This window comes from Halichoeres trimaculatus, unplaced genomic scaffold (assembly GCF_033239565.1).
Source record: "Halichoeres trimaculatus isolate MK-OKI-2021-1 unplaced genomic scaffold, fHalTri1.1 fHalTri1_scaffold_13, whole genome shotgun sequence".
Lineage (NCBI taxonomy): Eukaryota > Metazoa > Chordata > Actinopteri > Labriformes > Labridae > Halichoeres > Halichoeres trimaculatus.
Genome location: NW_027437191.1, coordinates 10,087,648 through 10,103,567, shown reverse-complemented (window position 1 = coordinate 10,103,567; position 15,920 = coordinate 10,087,648). Strand labels below are relative to the sequence as shown.

The 15,920-nt window shown below is 42.2% G+C and overlaps 1 protein-coding gene across 1 annotated transcript in view; it reads right to left on the bottom strand.

The window, feature by feature from the left end:
• Window positions 1–15,920, bottom strand: part of lama4 (laminin, alpha 4) — a 46,435-nt gene that overhangs the window by 14,124 nt on the left and 16,391 nt on the right. The window contains exons 7-21 of the mRNA XM_074685212.1: window positions 15,240–15,420; window positions 14,696–14,779; window positions 14,455–14,606; window positions 14,139–14,249; window positions 13,725–13,836; window positions 10,681–10,845; window positions 10,351–10,544; window positions 7,584–7,700; window positions 6,897–7,045; window positions 4,092–4,233; window positions 3,916–4,009; window positions 3,707–3,823; window positions 3,205–3,390; window positions 2,495–2,634; window positions 2,085–2,249 (exon numbers count right to left, since the gene is read on the bottom strand). Of these exons, the coding sequence (XP_074541313.1) occupies window positions 2,085–2,249; window positions 2,495–2,634; window positions 3,205–3,390; window positions 3,707–3,823; window positions 3,916–4,009; window positions 4,092–4,233; window positions 6,897–7,045; window positions 7,584–7,700; window positions 10,351–10,544; window positions 10,681–10,845; window positions 13,725–13,836; window positions 14,139–14,249; window positions 14,455–14,606; window positions 14,696–14,779; window positions 15,240–15,420 (2,109 nt within the window). The remainder of the gene's footprint in view (window positions 1–2,084; window positions 2,250–2,494; window positions 2,635–3,204; window positions 3,391–3,706; window positions 3,824–3,915; window positions 4,010–4,091; window positions 4,234–6,896; window positions 7,046–7,583; window positions 7,701–10,350; window positions 10,545–10,680; window positions 10,846–13,724; window positions 13,837–14,138; window positions 14,250–14,454; window positions 14,607–14,695; window positions 14,780–15,239; window positions 15,421–15,920) is intronic.

Here is a 15,920-nt window from a genome sequence, read left to right as displayed (position 1 = left end):
TCTCTTGTGTGATTATACTTTGACACACAGAGGTTTTAAACACAATAACATCTTTTATTTGTGAAGAGTAATGATGCCCATGCTGGGTCTTTTATCCCACTCTGAAAAGCTGCTCACAAACATGGATGCATAGATTACAGTGTCAGTGAAATGTCGCTGCAGAGAACAGAGAGGCCTCACACTGGGTCTGCTCTGTCTCTGTGCCCGTGTGGGCAGGGGGCTAATGGTATTTATGTAAATGAACTTCAACTTTGAAGGCACATACATGCACCGTTGTCACCAGCGTCTCTTGGAAACCTTTTCAAAGGGACAACTGTTCACATTCACAGCCTGCCTCCAAGATCAGTGCCCTGCATTTATCTCCGGCCTGGGGCCTCTGGGTGCATGTCTGTGACTGATGAGTTTCTGCTCCCGGACATTAGTCAGTGGACACATTAGGGACAAAGTCCAGGTGGTGGTCAACAAAAAATATATTTCTGGATAAGTCAGGTTTGAGTGTTACCTTTGCATAAAAAGACTCACTAACTTTAAGCCAGAAAAAAAAACTGTTGAATATATTTATAATACTGGAGAGCAGAAACTACAATTAACCTGCATGTTCCCTAGATTATTGTTAAGCTTTTGAGCATGGAAAATATTAATGTAAAATTTTTATCATGTCCTTTCGGGCATCCTGTTAATCTGCATTTGAGTTATTGCTTTGAACTTTATCTCTGCATTTAAAGCAAGCACAAGCAGTAAAGACCCCTCTCTCCCTCCTGTCACTAATTGGGCCCAACTATTCTTATTCTGTAAATTTCCTATAAATAATATAAATTAAACGTCTTCAGAATCAGATGGTGCGAAACTAAAACACAAGATGATGATGTACTGATGCAATCTTATCCCTCCTAAAACTCTTCTTTTGGCTTTTCAGAGTTAAAATCATCAGAAAGGTGTCTTCTTGTGGTTTTTGATATTAAAACTTCACAACCTAACTTCATTCAAATCCTACTGTTTCTCCATTGTGCTCTGACAATCAGTACATTATCAATGTATATGTAGAGGTATATCTGTAATGCACTTGTATTGTGAAAATATGTGTGAATAAACTAAACAGAACCAAACTAAACTAAACTAAGCTTCACTGAAATGAACTAAATCGAACTAAACTGAACTGAACTAAACTAAATTAAACTAAATTGAATTGAACTGAACTAAACTAAACTAAACTAAACTAAACTAAACTAAACTAAACTAAACTAAACTAAACTAAACTGAACTGAACTAAACTAAACTGAACTAAATTGAACTGAACTGAACTGAACTAAACTAATCTAAACTAAACAGAAATAAACTAAATTAAACTAAACTGAACTAAACTAAACTTAACTAAACTAAACCAAACTAAACTTAACTGAACTAGAGTAAACTAAACTTAGCTAAGCTAAGCTAAGCTGAACTAGCTAAACTGAACTAAACTTAACTAAACTCAACTCAACTCAACTCAACTCAACTGAGCTAGAGTAAACTGAACTTAGCTAAGCTAAGCTGAACTAGCTAAACTGAACTAAACTAAACTAAACCAAACCAAACCAAACCTTACCTAACTTAACTTAACTTAACTTAACTTAACTTAACTTAACTTAACTTAACTTAACTTAACACAACTTAACTTAACTTAACTTGACTCATGTTTACTGGTTTACTTAAACCTGCAGCCACACCCTGATCCCGAAAAGGATCGGGCTTTTTATTGAGAGAGGCTTCAATGGGGAGGGGCTTTAATGTGAAGTCTTACAGTAAATATCACATCACAGTTGCTTTAACTCCCTTATCGTTCCCCTCGCAGTCTTTTTCTTTGGACCATTTTGACCCAAACAGTTACCGTCTAAAGTTTCTTTTATAGTTCGAATAATATCTCAAATTAATCAGTTTGGTTCACACTGATCCCTAAATTATTTGTGAAACTGATAAATTCTGTCTTTGTAAAACTGGATCTTAGTCTTGTGATTTCAGATAACTCTCATCTTAGACCTCTGAGCCTACTCTCTGGATGGATATAGATTCAAAGAGATCATTTGAAAGAAGCACTTTGTCCTCACGTTTCTGTCTCCCAGGTATAAGATGAAGCGGTCCTCTATGGGGTCTTTGTCAGGGTCCACTCTGATGTACAGGCTGATGGACGTCACTGTTTTCAGATCCTCCAGGTTGCTGTGAGGTTGAACCTCCACTGAGGACTGGCCATTGAACTTCATGGACACTTGGACCTGCAGCGCAGAAGAAACCATCAATTCTTAGAGGTGAGAGTGAAGTCAAAAACAGGATGTGATGAACATGCATTGAGTGACAGATGTTAGAGTGAGGAGGATGCATGTGGACGGGTGGAGGTTTGGTGTCCTCAAGGATTCCTAGACCAAGGGATGAGGGAAACCTTTCCTGCAATCTGTCCAAATCCTACAGCTAAGACTACACCAAGCCATAAAAAAGGCCACCTGGTAAATGAAGTCCTTACCTTCTTGGCGACGCTCCTGGCCTGGGCTATGAGCTCCCTGATCCTCATGATGTTTGTGGTCACGTTGTTGACTGGTTTCTTCTCCTCGACCACCTTCAGCTTGTCCAACAGCTGAGGGACGAGTCCATTTAAGCTCTCCACTGAAAAGACAGAAACTGAGTCAAATACTGGTGTTATCACAAAAAACTGACAGCGATGCTGGGATCAGGTTGTATTGTACTTGATTAGGACATTGTTCTTTAAGAGGAAAAAATACTTTTACAGTCACCAAACTGGGCAACTATTGGTCCATAAATCTGCAGTGTTCATCCTAGAGTTATGAAACTTGGTAGGCTTATTTATTGCTCCAAGACCTTCAAAAAAGTCTCTTGGATGAATATCATAAAACCATAAGGGAGTCTGTCATTTTAAATTCTGATGACAAAAAAGCCATTCCCACAATTTCTTCATGAATGAACCTCTCTAAAGAGGATAAGCCAATCCTTTCAGAATTAGTTTGCAGCTAGAAGATAAAAATATATTAAATCTTCTATGAAACTTGTGGAAGTTTAAAGACCTTTGCAGGTGATTAGAGACCTCGGTGAATTGAAAGTGATTTTGCCTGTTCTCAAAATTCAAAGGTGAGGGCTTTGAAAATCTGTCACAAGTAAATGTCTTATCGTGAAACACTACGAGGATCTTTGAATCCTCAAAGTATCAGGCTCTGGTACCTGCTCCACCTGCAGACTCCACGGCCTGCTCATACGCCGCGGTGGAGTACTCGTTGTTTCTCATGCTATTGGCCCACTTCTCCACCTTGCTGCTGATGGGGGTGATGGTCTGAAGGACCTGTGCGGAGCGGTTCAGAGTCCCCTGGGCCACCTGTAGAGTGAACTCCAGACGCTGAGGTGTTCTGTCTGGAAATGAAAAAGTTTTTGGTTTATTAGTTTTTCTTGGAGAACTTCCTGAACCACCTCCCCATCTTTGAATTCATTGTGTTATTCAGAACAACAACAAAGGCATATGAAATGATAATGAAATAGAAGTGTAGACAGTGATTTGTGGGTCTGCTGCCTCGGGGTATTGGACAAAGTATTACAGCCTCATTTGCTCAGAATGGCTTGAAATATCTGTGAGCCATGCATGACAAAGCTAGATTCAGCCTGTGGTTTACAGGAGATGTGATTTATCATCTGTAGCTGAGTCTGACAGCTGAATGCAGCACACTCTCACCTGTATGTATCTCACTAATATCTTCCTTTATTTCTGCCAGTTTCTTGGTGTTTTTCTCCATGGTCTCTTTGGTCTCTGTGATGTAATTCAGCTGTTCAACCACCTCAGTTTCGACCTCTGTGATGGACAGGGGCAGGCTGTTAGAGAGACATCCAACACATAAACAATAATGAAGTGTCATTAACGCCTTGTTGCGTGGAGGCCGATACCTTTCTGCTCTGAATGGAGTGACACAGACTCCTTGAAAACATTGTCGCTCTGTGTCACCAGATACCCGAGCTGAGCGTTGATCCCAGTGATGGCCTGAAACACAGATTATACAACATCAGAGGCTGAAATTGATAAAATAGATGAGTAATATGTGTATTTCTATGATACAACATACATCCTCAGCTCTCTGGGACAGGTTGAGAGTGGTGATGGAGGTGATGTTGGCGTCGGTGATGTATTTCATGATGTTGTTGTAGACGTTGGCAGCACTTATGGCTTTCTGCACAAAGCCATTAGCATCGCCCTCTCTCAGATCCCTGGAGGAGACGGGGTGATGGATGATACAGTCTGATTTGATTGTGCCCATATTGCATGTAATAGCATCAAATATTCCCAGCACTCCAAGACATGATATTAAATTCTAGCAGTATTAATCAATACTTCTTGATTAAAATGGATCAGCAGGCAGCAAATATTCACAACACCTCGTACCTTTGAAGCACTTCACCAACATCTCACTGACTGTGGTTTTTGGGGCAGAAAACCAATTAAAATTTCAATGCACTGATCGATTACTATTAAGGGGTTACTCATTGTCCGATTCAGGGACCATTATATCTCAAAGGCCTTGTCACAACTAACATCTTTAAAAGTAGTATGGGAGGTGGAGTCCTTCTTTGGACTCATCTAGCAGTCAAGGTCCAGGGAGCAGACAGGTTATCTTCTTTACAGAGCAGGCTTGAAAACTTTCCTTTCCCTAGATCACGCCTGCACCAGCTCTTAGACTGCTATAGGCTTAGACTGCAGGGGACTGTCTATCCATACGTTATATCTTAATATCTCATTAGAGTTACTGACCATAGTTTTCCCTTTAGTCCCCGAGCTTCCTTGTTTTGTAGGTTCCTTGGGATTATTGCTGTAGACCGTGTGCTGCTATGGACCAGCCAGACTCCAGCTGATAACCAGTGATGTGTCATGATCAAAAGATGCGGCTCTAGGAGCTGAAGCTTTGTAGTGAATCAGAAGAGCTGACTCCCATTAAGTGAGAATTGGCTCCTAACTTTTTTCCTTTCGTTGCTTCGAACTTTGCTTTGACTGACAGCATGGCGGCCATGCATTTCAGGATATAAGTTCATATCATTATGTGATAGCAGAGAAGGGACTGATCAGTCAGGTACTGTGTCTTGTCCCCATTCAGCGAGTTAGACAGCAGACAGTAGTGAGGACAAGAGTGTGTTGCACCATGAAAACATAAAGTTTTGTTTGGTTGATTTTTGTGCAAAGTAGTTTGATTAGAGTATTAAACAAAAGTAGGAATGCCTACCACTGTAACAGAAAAATGCACAAAATGAGGCAAACATGAGTCTTCTCCTAAAAATATTGAATGCAAAAGGGTTTCTCAATACATGTATCACTCATATTTTCCTGGTTAAAATATGAGGCTACAAGTACTACTAAATCAGGAGCTGTTAGGGGGCCAAAAGAGTTGACTCTCCGAGCCAACAGAACCAGCTCTCTAAGAAGAACTGAACTTCCCATCACTACACGCAATGAACTCTCCACAAGAGGCTTCATCAGTCAAACTGTACAATGACTTTAATTTGTCCTCCTGCTTTTGTTGTCTGCAAGAAGAGATAATTATACCTGCACAATAATGCAGAGCTGCTGCTGAATTAACCTATGCTACAGCTGTCGGCCTCATGGCTGGATGTTATTATTTCAAAGTAAACAACTCAAGCTAAGCTTTGTCACATTTCATAATACCTTAAGATCACTCTAAGTCAATTGACATGATTAAACAGTTATATTTTAATTGTGTTTGATTAGTTATAATTAACCCTGTGTCTGCTTGATGCAAGTGAACAACTCAAGCAACTTACAAAGAAGCATTAATGGATGGTTTAGACGTTTCTCTCAGTGGCAGCTGCTGGTCAGTCAAGGAGGGGAAGCTCACTTCTTCCAGCCCACATCATAAATTTGTTTATTTATTTAAACACAAATTCTACCCTCCATGTCAGCTTGTTAGCAGCTGGAGCTGCTACATGAGACTACGACAGGCTGTAAGTGTGAGTGACAGGGGGGGAAGCTCCACAGCTGTAGCTGTAGGTGCTTATTGGTGAAAAGAGAGAGAATCTCTAAACACAACGCTCATCGTTTTTAAGAAAAGTAAACTCACTGTGGATCAGTAAAGCCTCCGAATCAGTCCAGAACAACTGAACGTAAAACTGAGAAGATGCTCTGGTGGAGGGTTATACTTCAAGATCGCTGACTGGCTCATTTCACTGTCAATCAAAAAGGGATTCGGCCTCAGACAGATCATCCAATCATCATGCAGAAGCCCAGCGTCCAGGCCAGCCCACTGCCACATAGACCCCCAGAGACGCTGAGCGTCCGATGGACGGGACAAAGCCCAGCATTTATCCAATGACCGTCCAGTTTCCACAGTGGAACAACCCACTCTACGCTTCCCCGCTGAAGTCAGAAGATGCTCAGCGTCCGACTGTGTTAAAGACGAGACGCTGCGGGGATGAATGAGAAGGAGGTGGAGCCAGTTACCTGTGATAGGTAGCTGATTCTGAACAAAAGATGAAGGAATTCTAGCGCATATTTTATCAATGAAATGTACACACAGCAGAACGTATCACCACTTTTTGGGGGACATTTTAGGGGGAGCTGAGCTTCCCTTGCAGTTTTAGAGCAATCGCCACCGGTTTCTTTAAATAACATTTGTGTCTGATTGGTGCAGTAGAAGTAAAGTTTGATTTATAAAGTTCAGTGAGGAGATATGGCTGACTAAAAGTTTGTCTGGAGTCACTCTGTTATTTGTGTTCAAACCCAAACCGCTGTGCCCTTTGGTATAAGATGTCACCTCGGTACCTCCTGTGCTTTAAACTGTCTGCAGTGAATCATGGGTTGTTTGGATCTCTCCATTGCTCTGATAGATGGTGACTGATTATACTGATAGAAAATGCATTCTCACTCCTCCAGTTCATTGGCTTGTCTGTCCAGCTCCTCGGCGTGATCATCAGCTCTCTGCACCAGATCCCTGTCAGCCAGCGACAGACGCTCTGTCTTCTCCTTCAGCTGCTGGCTGGCTCCATCGATCGCTGCGTGGTACTGAGACACGTTCTGTGCACACATGTGAACACATTTATTCAAATATTTGTTTTATCACATGCAAAGATATTCAACTGCTTTGCATTCATGTCCCATTGTCAGAATCCTTGAGCCAAGTAATAACTCAAAGTCTGCGCACACACACACATGCAGCCACACACACATCACAGCTAACGTTGTTAGCTCAGGGTGATTGCTATCCCCCACAGAGTAACTCAATAGAGAGCTAGTGGACTAAAATGGAGAGCTGTTTGAGAACGCGGCTTAGTCAATCTCCGGCAATCCACAAATTGGTTTCAAATCAGATTGGCTGGTTTTAAAACCTGACGCAGACTGCGTCTCTGGAATCCATTTCATGAATAAATTCAATGTGGGACCTGAGATACTGCAGCCTGATATCACTGGCCATTAGATTATGAAACACACTCTCTCATTCAGTCAGCCATAAAGAAACCTGAGCATCATTGGACATCAGGGACCCAGAGATGATTTCATTCCTCACATTCATCCTGCGAAGCCACCAGGGCCCAGACCGTCATTTAGGCCTCACCTTCACTAAAGCATCCATCCCAGCCACAGCCTGCTCTGTTTCAGAGATGAAGCCTCCGGCCGTCTCCAGAGTGTTGCCGACAGCAGCATGGTCCTCTGACAGCCTCTGCTGCTTCGCCTGGAGCAAATAAAGGGGACCAGATTTAGCACAGATGAAGCAACAGGATTTATTCAGAAACTACTGTGTCGTCATTGTTTTCATGAGTAAAGGATAACTTTGATCATAAGGGGAAGCCGACACCACGTGTCCCTGTAATTGAGAGCTGGTAAAAAAAATCTGGCAGCTGTGGTTGCCAGATAAATACCATAAAACTATGGTAAAAATATTCACAGCTTCACAGAAGAACCTGTCAATTTTACAGTTAATAAACGTAAAAACTTGTGCAGCAAATCCACCGGTGTTGATCTTCCAGTCTTAGGCAAGTTCAGAGTAAAGTCTTAAATTCTCCACTGAAATGAGACTGAGAACTTTTTTTTCACGGTTACAAAACGTCATCACAACACAAATTAATGTCTAATTGTAAAATGTATTTGAATAGTTAAAGTAATCCAACAAAACCTTTTTTTTCTTATTTGACCTTACTTAGAAGATTAGATTGCTAACAATTCTGGGTTAACAGTGCAGATCAAAAAAAGGTTTGTTGAAAAAAACGAACAAATATTGCAACCATGAGTGAGAAGGGGGCAGCATTTATGGGCTATCTTGTGTTTCAGACGTGTAACGACTGGGTCTGTCCCTTGATATATCACAGGGGTGGCCAACCAGTCAGAGACCAAGAGCCACAAAAATGACCGTGGTACTACAGAGAGCCATGTCACGCATAGGGTCTTACAAAATCACTTCCTCTCATACATAAAAAAATGACATAAAATGAAAATCAATACATTTCCAATTTTCAAAGAGAGGTTTATCGTGTTTTTAAGTGTATTCAAATCGTACAGGAGAAGAGAAACTGAAACTTAAGTATCAATCCCAACTGATCCCAACATTGGCATCCATATATAAATGGGGCGAGCCTGTGAGCTAGTTCAGGCAGTGAACTCGAGCGTCACTGCTATGCACATACCACGTGTCACACACGTCATAACCATCTTGCAATCACACTTTCTCAATTGGGCGGTCTATTTAAACCGGGAGTCTCTCATCCCTCTCCGCTTGTCAATGCCTTGGCTGCCCTGCGTTTGTAATGCTGCATGTTTCTTTGCCCCCACCACCTCCCCAGCAACCACTTGCAGGCTCCGGGGGGGATTATGTTCAGTATGTTTTGCTCATCACTCCTCAATGTCACCATGTAAATTTATTGTGAGGGGTGATGAGGCCGGAGCCTGGATGCCAAACATAAAATATATTTGCTGCTAAATAAACAATTCAAACGTGAGTTGTCTGACTGAACTGCTATTACTGTTTCTTTGCAAAAAACAGATTAAACATCAAGGTTACAAAAACACAACATTGTGGCAGTAACCAGATTCATGAAAGTGCCATTTGGAAAATAATTTGTTGTTGTTTCAATACTCATTTCATCATTAGGCTATTCAATAATAAAAAAAAACTAACAATAAAGTAGACCTTTTAAAATGTAACCTCTAATCAAATAGTTATTTTTAGACACGTTCTCCTGCAGGTGCCTTCTGAAGGAGAGACTCTATTGTTGCAGATAATGTTTTACTATATCAACCCTCCTCCTTTAATTTGCCTGCATGACTGAGTGTGACACAGTGATGAGGTCATTTAATTGGGTGTGGCGACCGGGCAGTGTGTACGCTGTGTCTGCAGCCGGGGTCGACCGGTCTGTGCTGAGGCGAGGAAGAGCCCCAGATTAGGGAGGCTCCATGTTTGGTTAGTGCACCATTCATGGCATTGATTTACAGCAGAAGCCCTGATCATGGAGATCAGCAGCCCTGATAAAACACACACACACACACACACACACACACACACACACACACACACACACACACACACACACACACACACACACACACACACACACACACACACACACACACACACAGGGTCCAGCAGCAGCTGTTCTGTTGGACAGGAGACCCAGAATGTCAGCCAGGTCATGACCACGAGGACCGGATCACAACAGCCAGGATCCAAATTCCAACTGTGCTGGACTTAACAGAGAAATAAATCAACTCATCCAGAGAAGTGAAACTAAAATCCTGTAAATTCTGGAGCAATAACACAAATATTTTGCACAGTTGTGGCTTCATGTCACAGCTCACAGCTCCATGATCTTCCATTCAGACTGACGGAGTTACAGAGCAGCTTCTTCAAGAGTCTCGAAGAGCTGGAATGATTCTGTGTTGTGGGAAACTGTTATGTGTGGATGCTTGTGATATGAACACTGATAAAAAAAGTACATTGCATCATGGTCTCTCCCCCTATGAGGGCCTCTGAATGTAACAGGGCTACACTCCCACAGATGGTTCTGTGTCTGTTCTCGGGCCTGCAGAACCACAATGATAAATGCCTCTGACACGCCTGAAAACACGACCAGCCCCACTCTCTGTGAAATACTGCAGTGAGAGCTAAGGTTAGGATGTGCATGTGTGTTTCTCGGGCAGGTTCCTCTGTATGATGGAGCAAAAGTCCACATTATTTGACACATCAGGGGAGGAGACGGAGCAGACTGCGCTTAATGGAGAAATCCAACACCATCACATTCCCTCTGAGGAGCGAGGACACACACGAAACATACGAGAGAAAGGAGAGGCGATACAAGCTACCCTGAGCAAAGTGCGTTATGGGAAATCACCTGGTTCCTCTGAAACTTGAGGGTGCTGGCTCTGTTTGTGTTCACGGTCTCCTGGACGTTGCTGGCTGCTTTCTGAAGGACTTGCTGGGCGTCTGAGAGCTTGGAGAAGAAGCGCGTCAGGAGCTCTGTGAGGGGCGGGAGGCGGCTGTCTGTGTTCACCAACTTCTTCTCCAGCTGACGGATCCGACTCAGCACTGGAAACACAACCAATCAGCATCTAACCTCAGAGCTAACTAATGCGACTTCCCTCTCATGCTGCTGTATCTTTAAATTTTGTCACTCATTTTAAAGCCAAAGTTAACCAGTATGTTCAGCGTGTGTTTTCCTCACAGCCATGAGCATCAGCTGACTCATCGGTAGCGATGGGCTCTCGTGGAGACAGATCTAGTGTCCTCATCCAGGCCACCATCCCCTGAGCCAGCTCTGTGTTCTGTTTGACCACCTCTGGAGGCACTTCCTGCTGGATGCTGTACAGCTCCCAGTCATGGATCATCTCTGTGAACACAGATAACACACCACTGTTTAACAAGTGTAGACTCAAGGGTCAAATGATTGAAAGAGCCTGACAAGTACACCTGGAATTCCAGTGTCTTAAACATGAGCCTTGTTTTGATATTGTCATGGTTAAATGACAAAAACAAAAGTTTCAAACTTCCTTTTTAGATCATCTCTGAGGACCACACTGTGAAGTTTCAGGGTTAGAGATGCACTTAAAACTATTCAGCCCTCTCAGAAAATTAGGTTGACAGCAAAATGTAAAACAACTGCAATTTCCAATGACTGTTCTGTTATCAAACTGATTCAACCCTTCATAGAATCGCCTCTAAATGAAAACGTCATTAAAAGAAACCTTTCATGTTGAGACCTGAGAAAAAACGTGCAAATGTTAGTTATGTTGAGATATTTCAATTCTTTTCCTTAGGCTTGTTCATTGCAAACAGCTGAAAATTTGTTCATTTTTAACAAACCCAGCAGTTCAAGATTGTTTATATCTTTTTAAACAGAAACAGCTGGTCTATGACACTCTTTGAATAGCACTGGATATGTTTTTAAAGACAATGAGTGTTTTTTGTCTTTAGCTACATAAGTTGGCTGTATTTGTTTTGAATGTTTAGGATGCAAACTGCACAATATGTGTGACATGAAAGTCAAAGAACTGGCAGATTGAGGCATTGATAGGCAGAGATGACAAAAGTGCCCAGATCCCTTACTTGAGTAGAAGTAAAATACCTTTATGAAAAAACGACTTGAGTAAAACTAAAAAGTACAGGCTCTGAAATGTACTCAAAAGTACACTATTCACTGATTGTAAACACAGAATAATTTATATGGAATCTACTTTGGCAATGTTATTGTTTGAACAAACTCTACCTGCCTAGTGATGATGGACTGTTCTTGAACACCAATACTTCCTGGAGTTTCGGTTTGCAGAAGATGGGACACATACGCCAGGAGTTGTTTTTAGCACCAACAAACTCAAAAAGCTCTTTTAAATAAGGCCATGGGTGCTGCTCCTGTAACCGTTGTCCATTTCATGCAGCTGCTTGAACGTTAGTGGTGTAACATGGTTGGGCAGTGTGGCAGACCTGCTCTGACACTGATGTTGCAGTGTCAAAAAAACAAACGATATATAGGCCCAGGCTTTTTATATAAAGTAACGAGCCTTTTTGGGAAATGTAAGGAGTAGAAAGTACTGATATTTATGTTGAAAATGTGATTGAGTGAAAGTAAAAAGTCATCAGAGAAATAAATGCTTCCTAAAGTACAAAGTACCTGAAAAATCTACTAATCTATCTACTGTACAGTAACAAAGTATTTGTACTTCGTTACTTGCCATCTCTGTTAATAGGTATGCAACTTAAACATGACTGGATGGGGGCTTCAAAGAAAGAGGTGTATCAGATGTTCAGGGATTTTAAAACCCATCTTGGTTTTTGAGTCTCTATTTATATTCTTCTGTGATGATTAATGTCACTTAGGTTTCTCAAACTTGCACATTATAACAGTGTGCCTGTTTTTTTCATTACAAACACTGTCTGTTTTTTATGCTTGTGCTTGTTTGAGAAAAATAAAAATAAAATAAAAAAGTGAACAGTTTGAGTCTGTCAGATCTAAAAACAAACACTTTCACAGAACAGGATCAGTACGAGACTGGCTTTAGAAAGACCGGTAACCATGTACACACCCCAGCAAATTCAGACTTTTAGGACGTTAGAAAGCCGATTCACAGCCTGGTTTAAAAAACAGCTTGAGTCTGAAATCTCATTTCAGTATCGGCACACACTGCATAGGGATGAGTTTTTTTTTCTAATTTGGCAGTTTATAAGGTGTTAGGATTGTCTGATTGTCCAATCAGAGACACAGCTCAGCTCACAGGACTGACGGGAGCCCTGTAGCTGCTGGAAAGGAAGTTCAAAGCCCACATCATATCCAATATGGCTGCAGATTGGCTTCAATTCACTGTATCAGGGTGACATCGCTGAGACTATCTATAATTTATACAGTCTATTAAAATGACCCACACTGCAAAAAACTGAAATCTTATCATGTGTTTTTGTCTCATCTTAAGTAAAATATGTCTTATCATACTTGATATGAGCCACAGTCAACTTATCAGAACAGAAAAATGTCTTGTTTCAAGTTATTTGAGGACAAAAAATGAGGTTTGAATTGCTTGAAACAAGTCAAAATAATCTGCCAATGGGACAAGAAAAAATTGCTAGAAAAATTGCTTGAAACTAGAATAATGTCTTAATACGAGTAACTTTTCTCTTGTTCCATTGGCAGATTGTGTTTTATTTGTTGCAAGCAATTCAGACCTCTTTTTTTGTATTTAAATAACCTGTATCAACACATTTTTCCTGGACTAGTCAGGTGAATTTGGCTCATATTAAGTCTAAAAAGACATTTTCTATTGAAATTAGACAAAAACACTTGATAAAATTTCAGTTTTTTGCAGTTCAGAGTTTGCTTCTCTACACTGGTTAACCTCAAAATCAAGACTAGATTTTAAAATCCTTTGGACCATTGAAGCTCTGAATGATAATGAACCATCTTAGCTTAAAGAGCTCACAGTGAGTATTATCCCTGTAGCATGCAGCCTGCTCATTGTACCTCCAGTCTCTAAAAGTAGTACAGGAGGTGGTGCCTTCAGTTATCAGGCTCTACTCTTAAAAGTAGACTTCAATCTTTCCTTTTTGATAGAGCTTAAAGTTAGAGCTGGCTCAGGCCAGGACCAGCTCTGGTTGGCCTTCAAAACAACTGCTAGATAGAAGCCAGTCACATGTTTTAACTCCACCAGTAAAAGTTAACAGTTGCAGGAAACAAACAAAACTTTAAAAAGAGCACAGCGTCCATGGTCAGAGCAGCTTTACCTTCAATCTGCACGTTGAGATCAGTGAGATTTGTGCTGAGCTGCTCGGCCAGCGTGAGCGTCTCCAAGGTGTCATTATCCAGTCTGTTCCCCAGAGCCTCCACCACACTCTCCTGAAAAACCACAACACAACTGATCAATGCTCTGATCAATCCAGCACTTATTCCTACAGACTGAGCTGAACTATCAGGTTTCCAACATGTCTGCTACAACTCTGCGGGCTGCTGTTTGCTGTCAAATCCCTGCAGTGTTGTATTTAAACATGAGGTTAGTGGGCTTTAAAGCATGGTGGTTAGTCTTTGAATTGCACCAGAAAGATCACACTGACAGAAGGGAAAGTATTTCTCCAGTGCTTAAACTTCAAAGGCTTTAGACTCCAGATGTGCGTGAAATGACAGATGACGGCTGTGCTGACCGATTCTCCGAGCTGTTTGATATCCAGAACCACAGCCTCTGCAGCCTCCTCCAGATCCCCGGCCTGGGCTCTCATCTCAGACGACTTGTTTCTCCAGCCCTGAAACTGAGTCTGGGAAAAAAGCAAAGAAAGCCGCAGAAGCAGTTACACAGTATTGATTTGTGACATTGACACTAGGATTATTGGGTTTTTAAGTGCTGTAGTTGACTTTATAGCCACATCCCTTTATCTCTGAGGGTTATAAAGTCTTGTTAAAGCGTACTCTTTAATTACAGAAGCATGATCTCAAACCAGGGTTAAAAATCTGTGCATGAACCTGCAGTCGAATAGCCGTGTAGTTGTAGTATTTGAGCCTGTCGTTTGCAGCAGCACCAGTGGAGATGTTCAGCACTCCCACTTTCAGCTGGTCCAGAGTCTTATTGGACAGACGTAAGTCTCCAATCAGGTGCCAGAAACAGGCATCACAGCCTGAAACCAAAGAGGAGAGGCGTCACAGTCTTTGATCACACTGTACTCGGCTGTAGTTCAGCCTCTCGTGCAGCTGCTCCTTCACTTACTGATGTTGCACAGGTTGACTGTTGCAGCCTCTGGCAGACACTCTCCTGTGTGCATGTCACAGTGTCCACTCTCACAGTCACACTCTGTGGAAAAACAGACACAGAAACACTTCAGAGTGTCAGCACGTCATCATGAAACCGGTCGCCACAGCTCTCAAATATATATCAGGACCAACAGATGGTGTGTTGGCTCCAGCTCTGCACATCTGTGCTGTGGTCTCTGTTCTGTGGGACTGATGGCTTAGACAGCTGTGTATGGTGTGTGTGAAAGTGTGTGTGTGTGTGTGTGTAGATTTGGGTTGCGGGATGATGTCATTTAGCTCTGTGGAGAGTCTCCGGTCGCAGGGTCACATCTCTCAGCAGATGCTTCTCTGACATCATGTGATCTACTGTCGGTGGGTGTGGGAACGTGAGGACTCTGCTCCTCTGGGAAAGTATCTCTTAAGTGAATGTTTCCACAAATGGTTGGGGGAGTTGGTTGTTTTTTTTTTTCACAGAGGCTTAGAGATCATTTGACGTGTGGTATGATGGGCAAATGACTTACTCTGGCAGCCTGACGGGCTGTAGTCCCAGTGTCCTGGCAGGCAGCGCTCGCAGTAACGTCCTCCGGCGCCCGGGCGGCAGGGGCAGCTGTGGGTCAGAGGGTGGCAGGTGGGGCGGATGGAAGCTGGCCCGCAGTCACACCTCCGACAGCCCTGACAGCTGGAGAAACCCGAGTAGCCCTCCTGGATTTCATGAATGAAAAGAGTGTCAGACCTGGGTGTGAGGCTGTCCCAGCTCATTATGAAACACTCTGAGATAAATCATGGTTGTCATAGCTGAGCTCTTATTTTGGTTCTTTAAGCCATCGTTTCTTTCAGTTATGATTACATCACACACAAATTACAGATCTGAGAATACGGTGCCATTACTTCTGTTGAGTAGTTTGACCATGAAATCTGTGAGTGAATCCTCCCTCAGTATGTTTTTCTTCATAGATTAAACCCACAAGGAATCTTTGGAGACCTGTGACCAGCACTGATCACAAGAGAGACACATGAGCCTGCTGTGTTTAAAGTGATGATGGGGATGACGGAGGATCAGATTCCAGGGGCCAACAGGAGGTGGATTCCTTCTTCACTCAGGTGAAAAAGAAGCTTAAAGAATATTTACATGAAAGGGGTAGAGGGGGTACTCGCCTCGTGTCTTTATTTAAAAACAGTTCAGGACCACTGGCTTAAAGAAT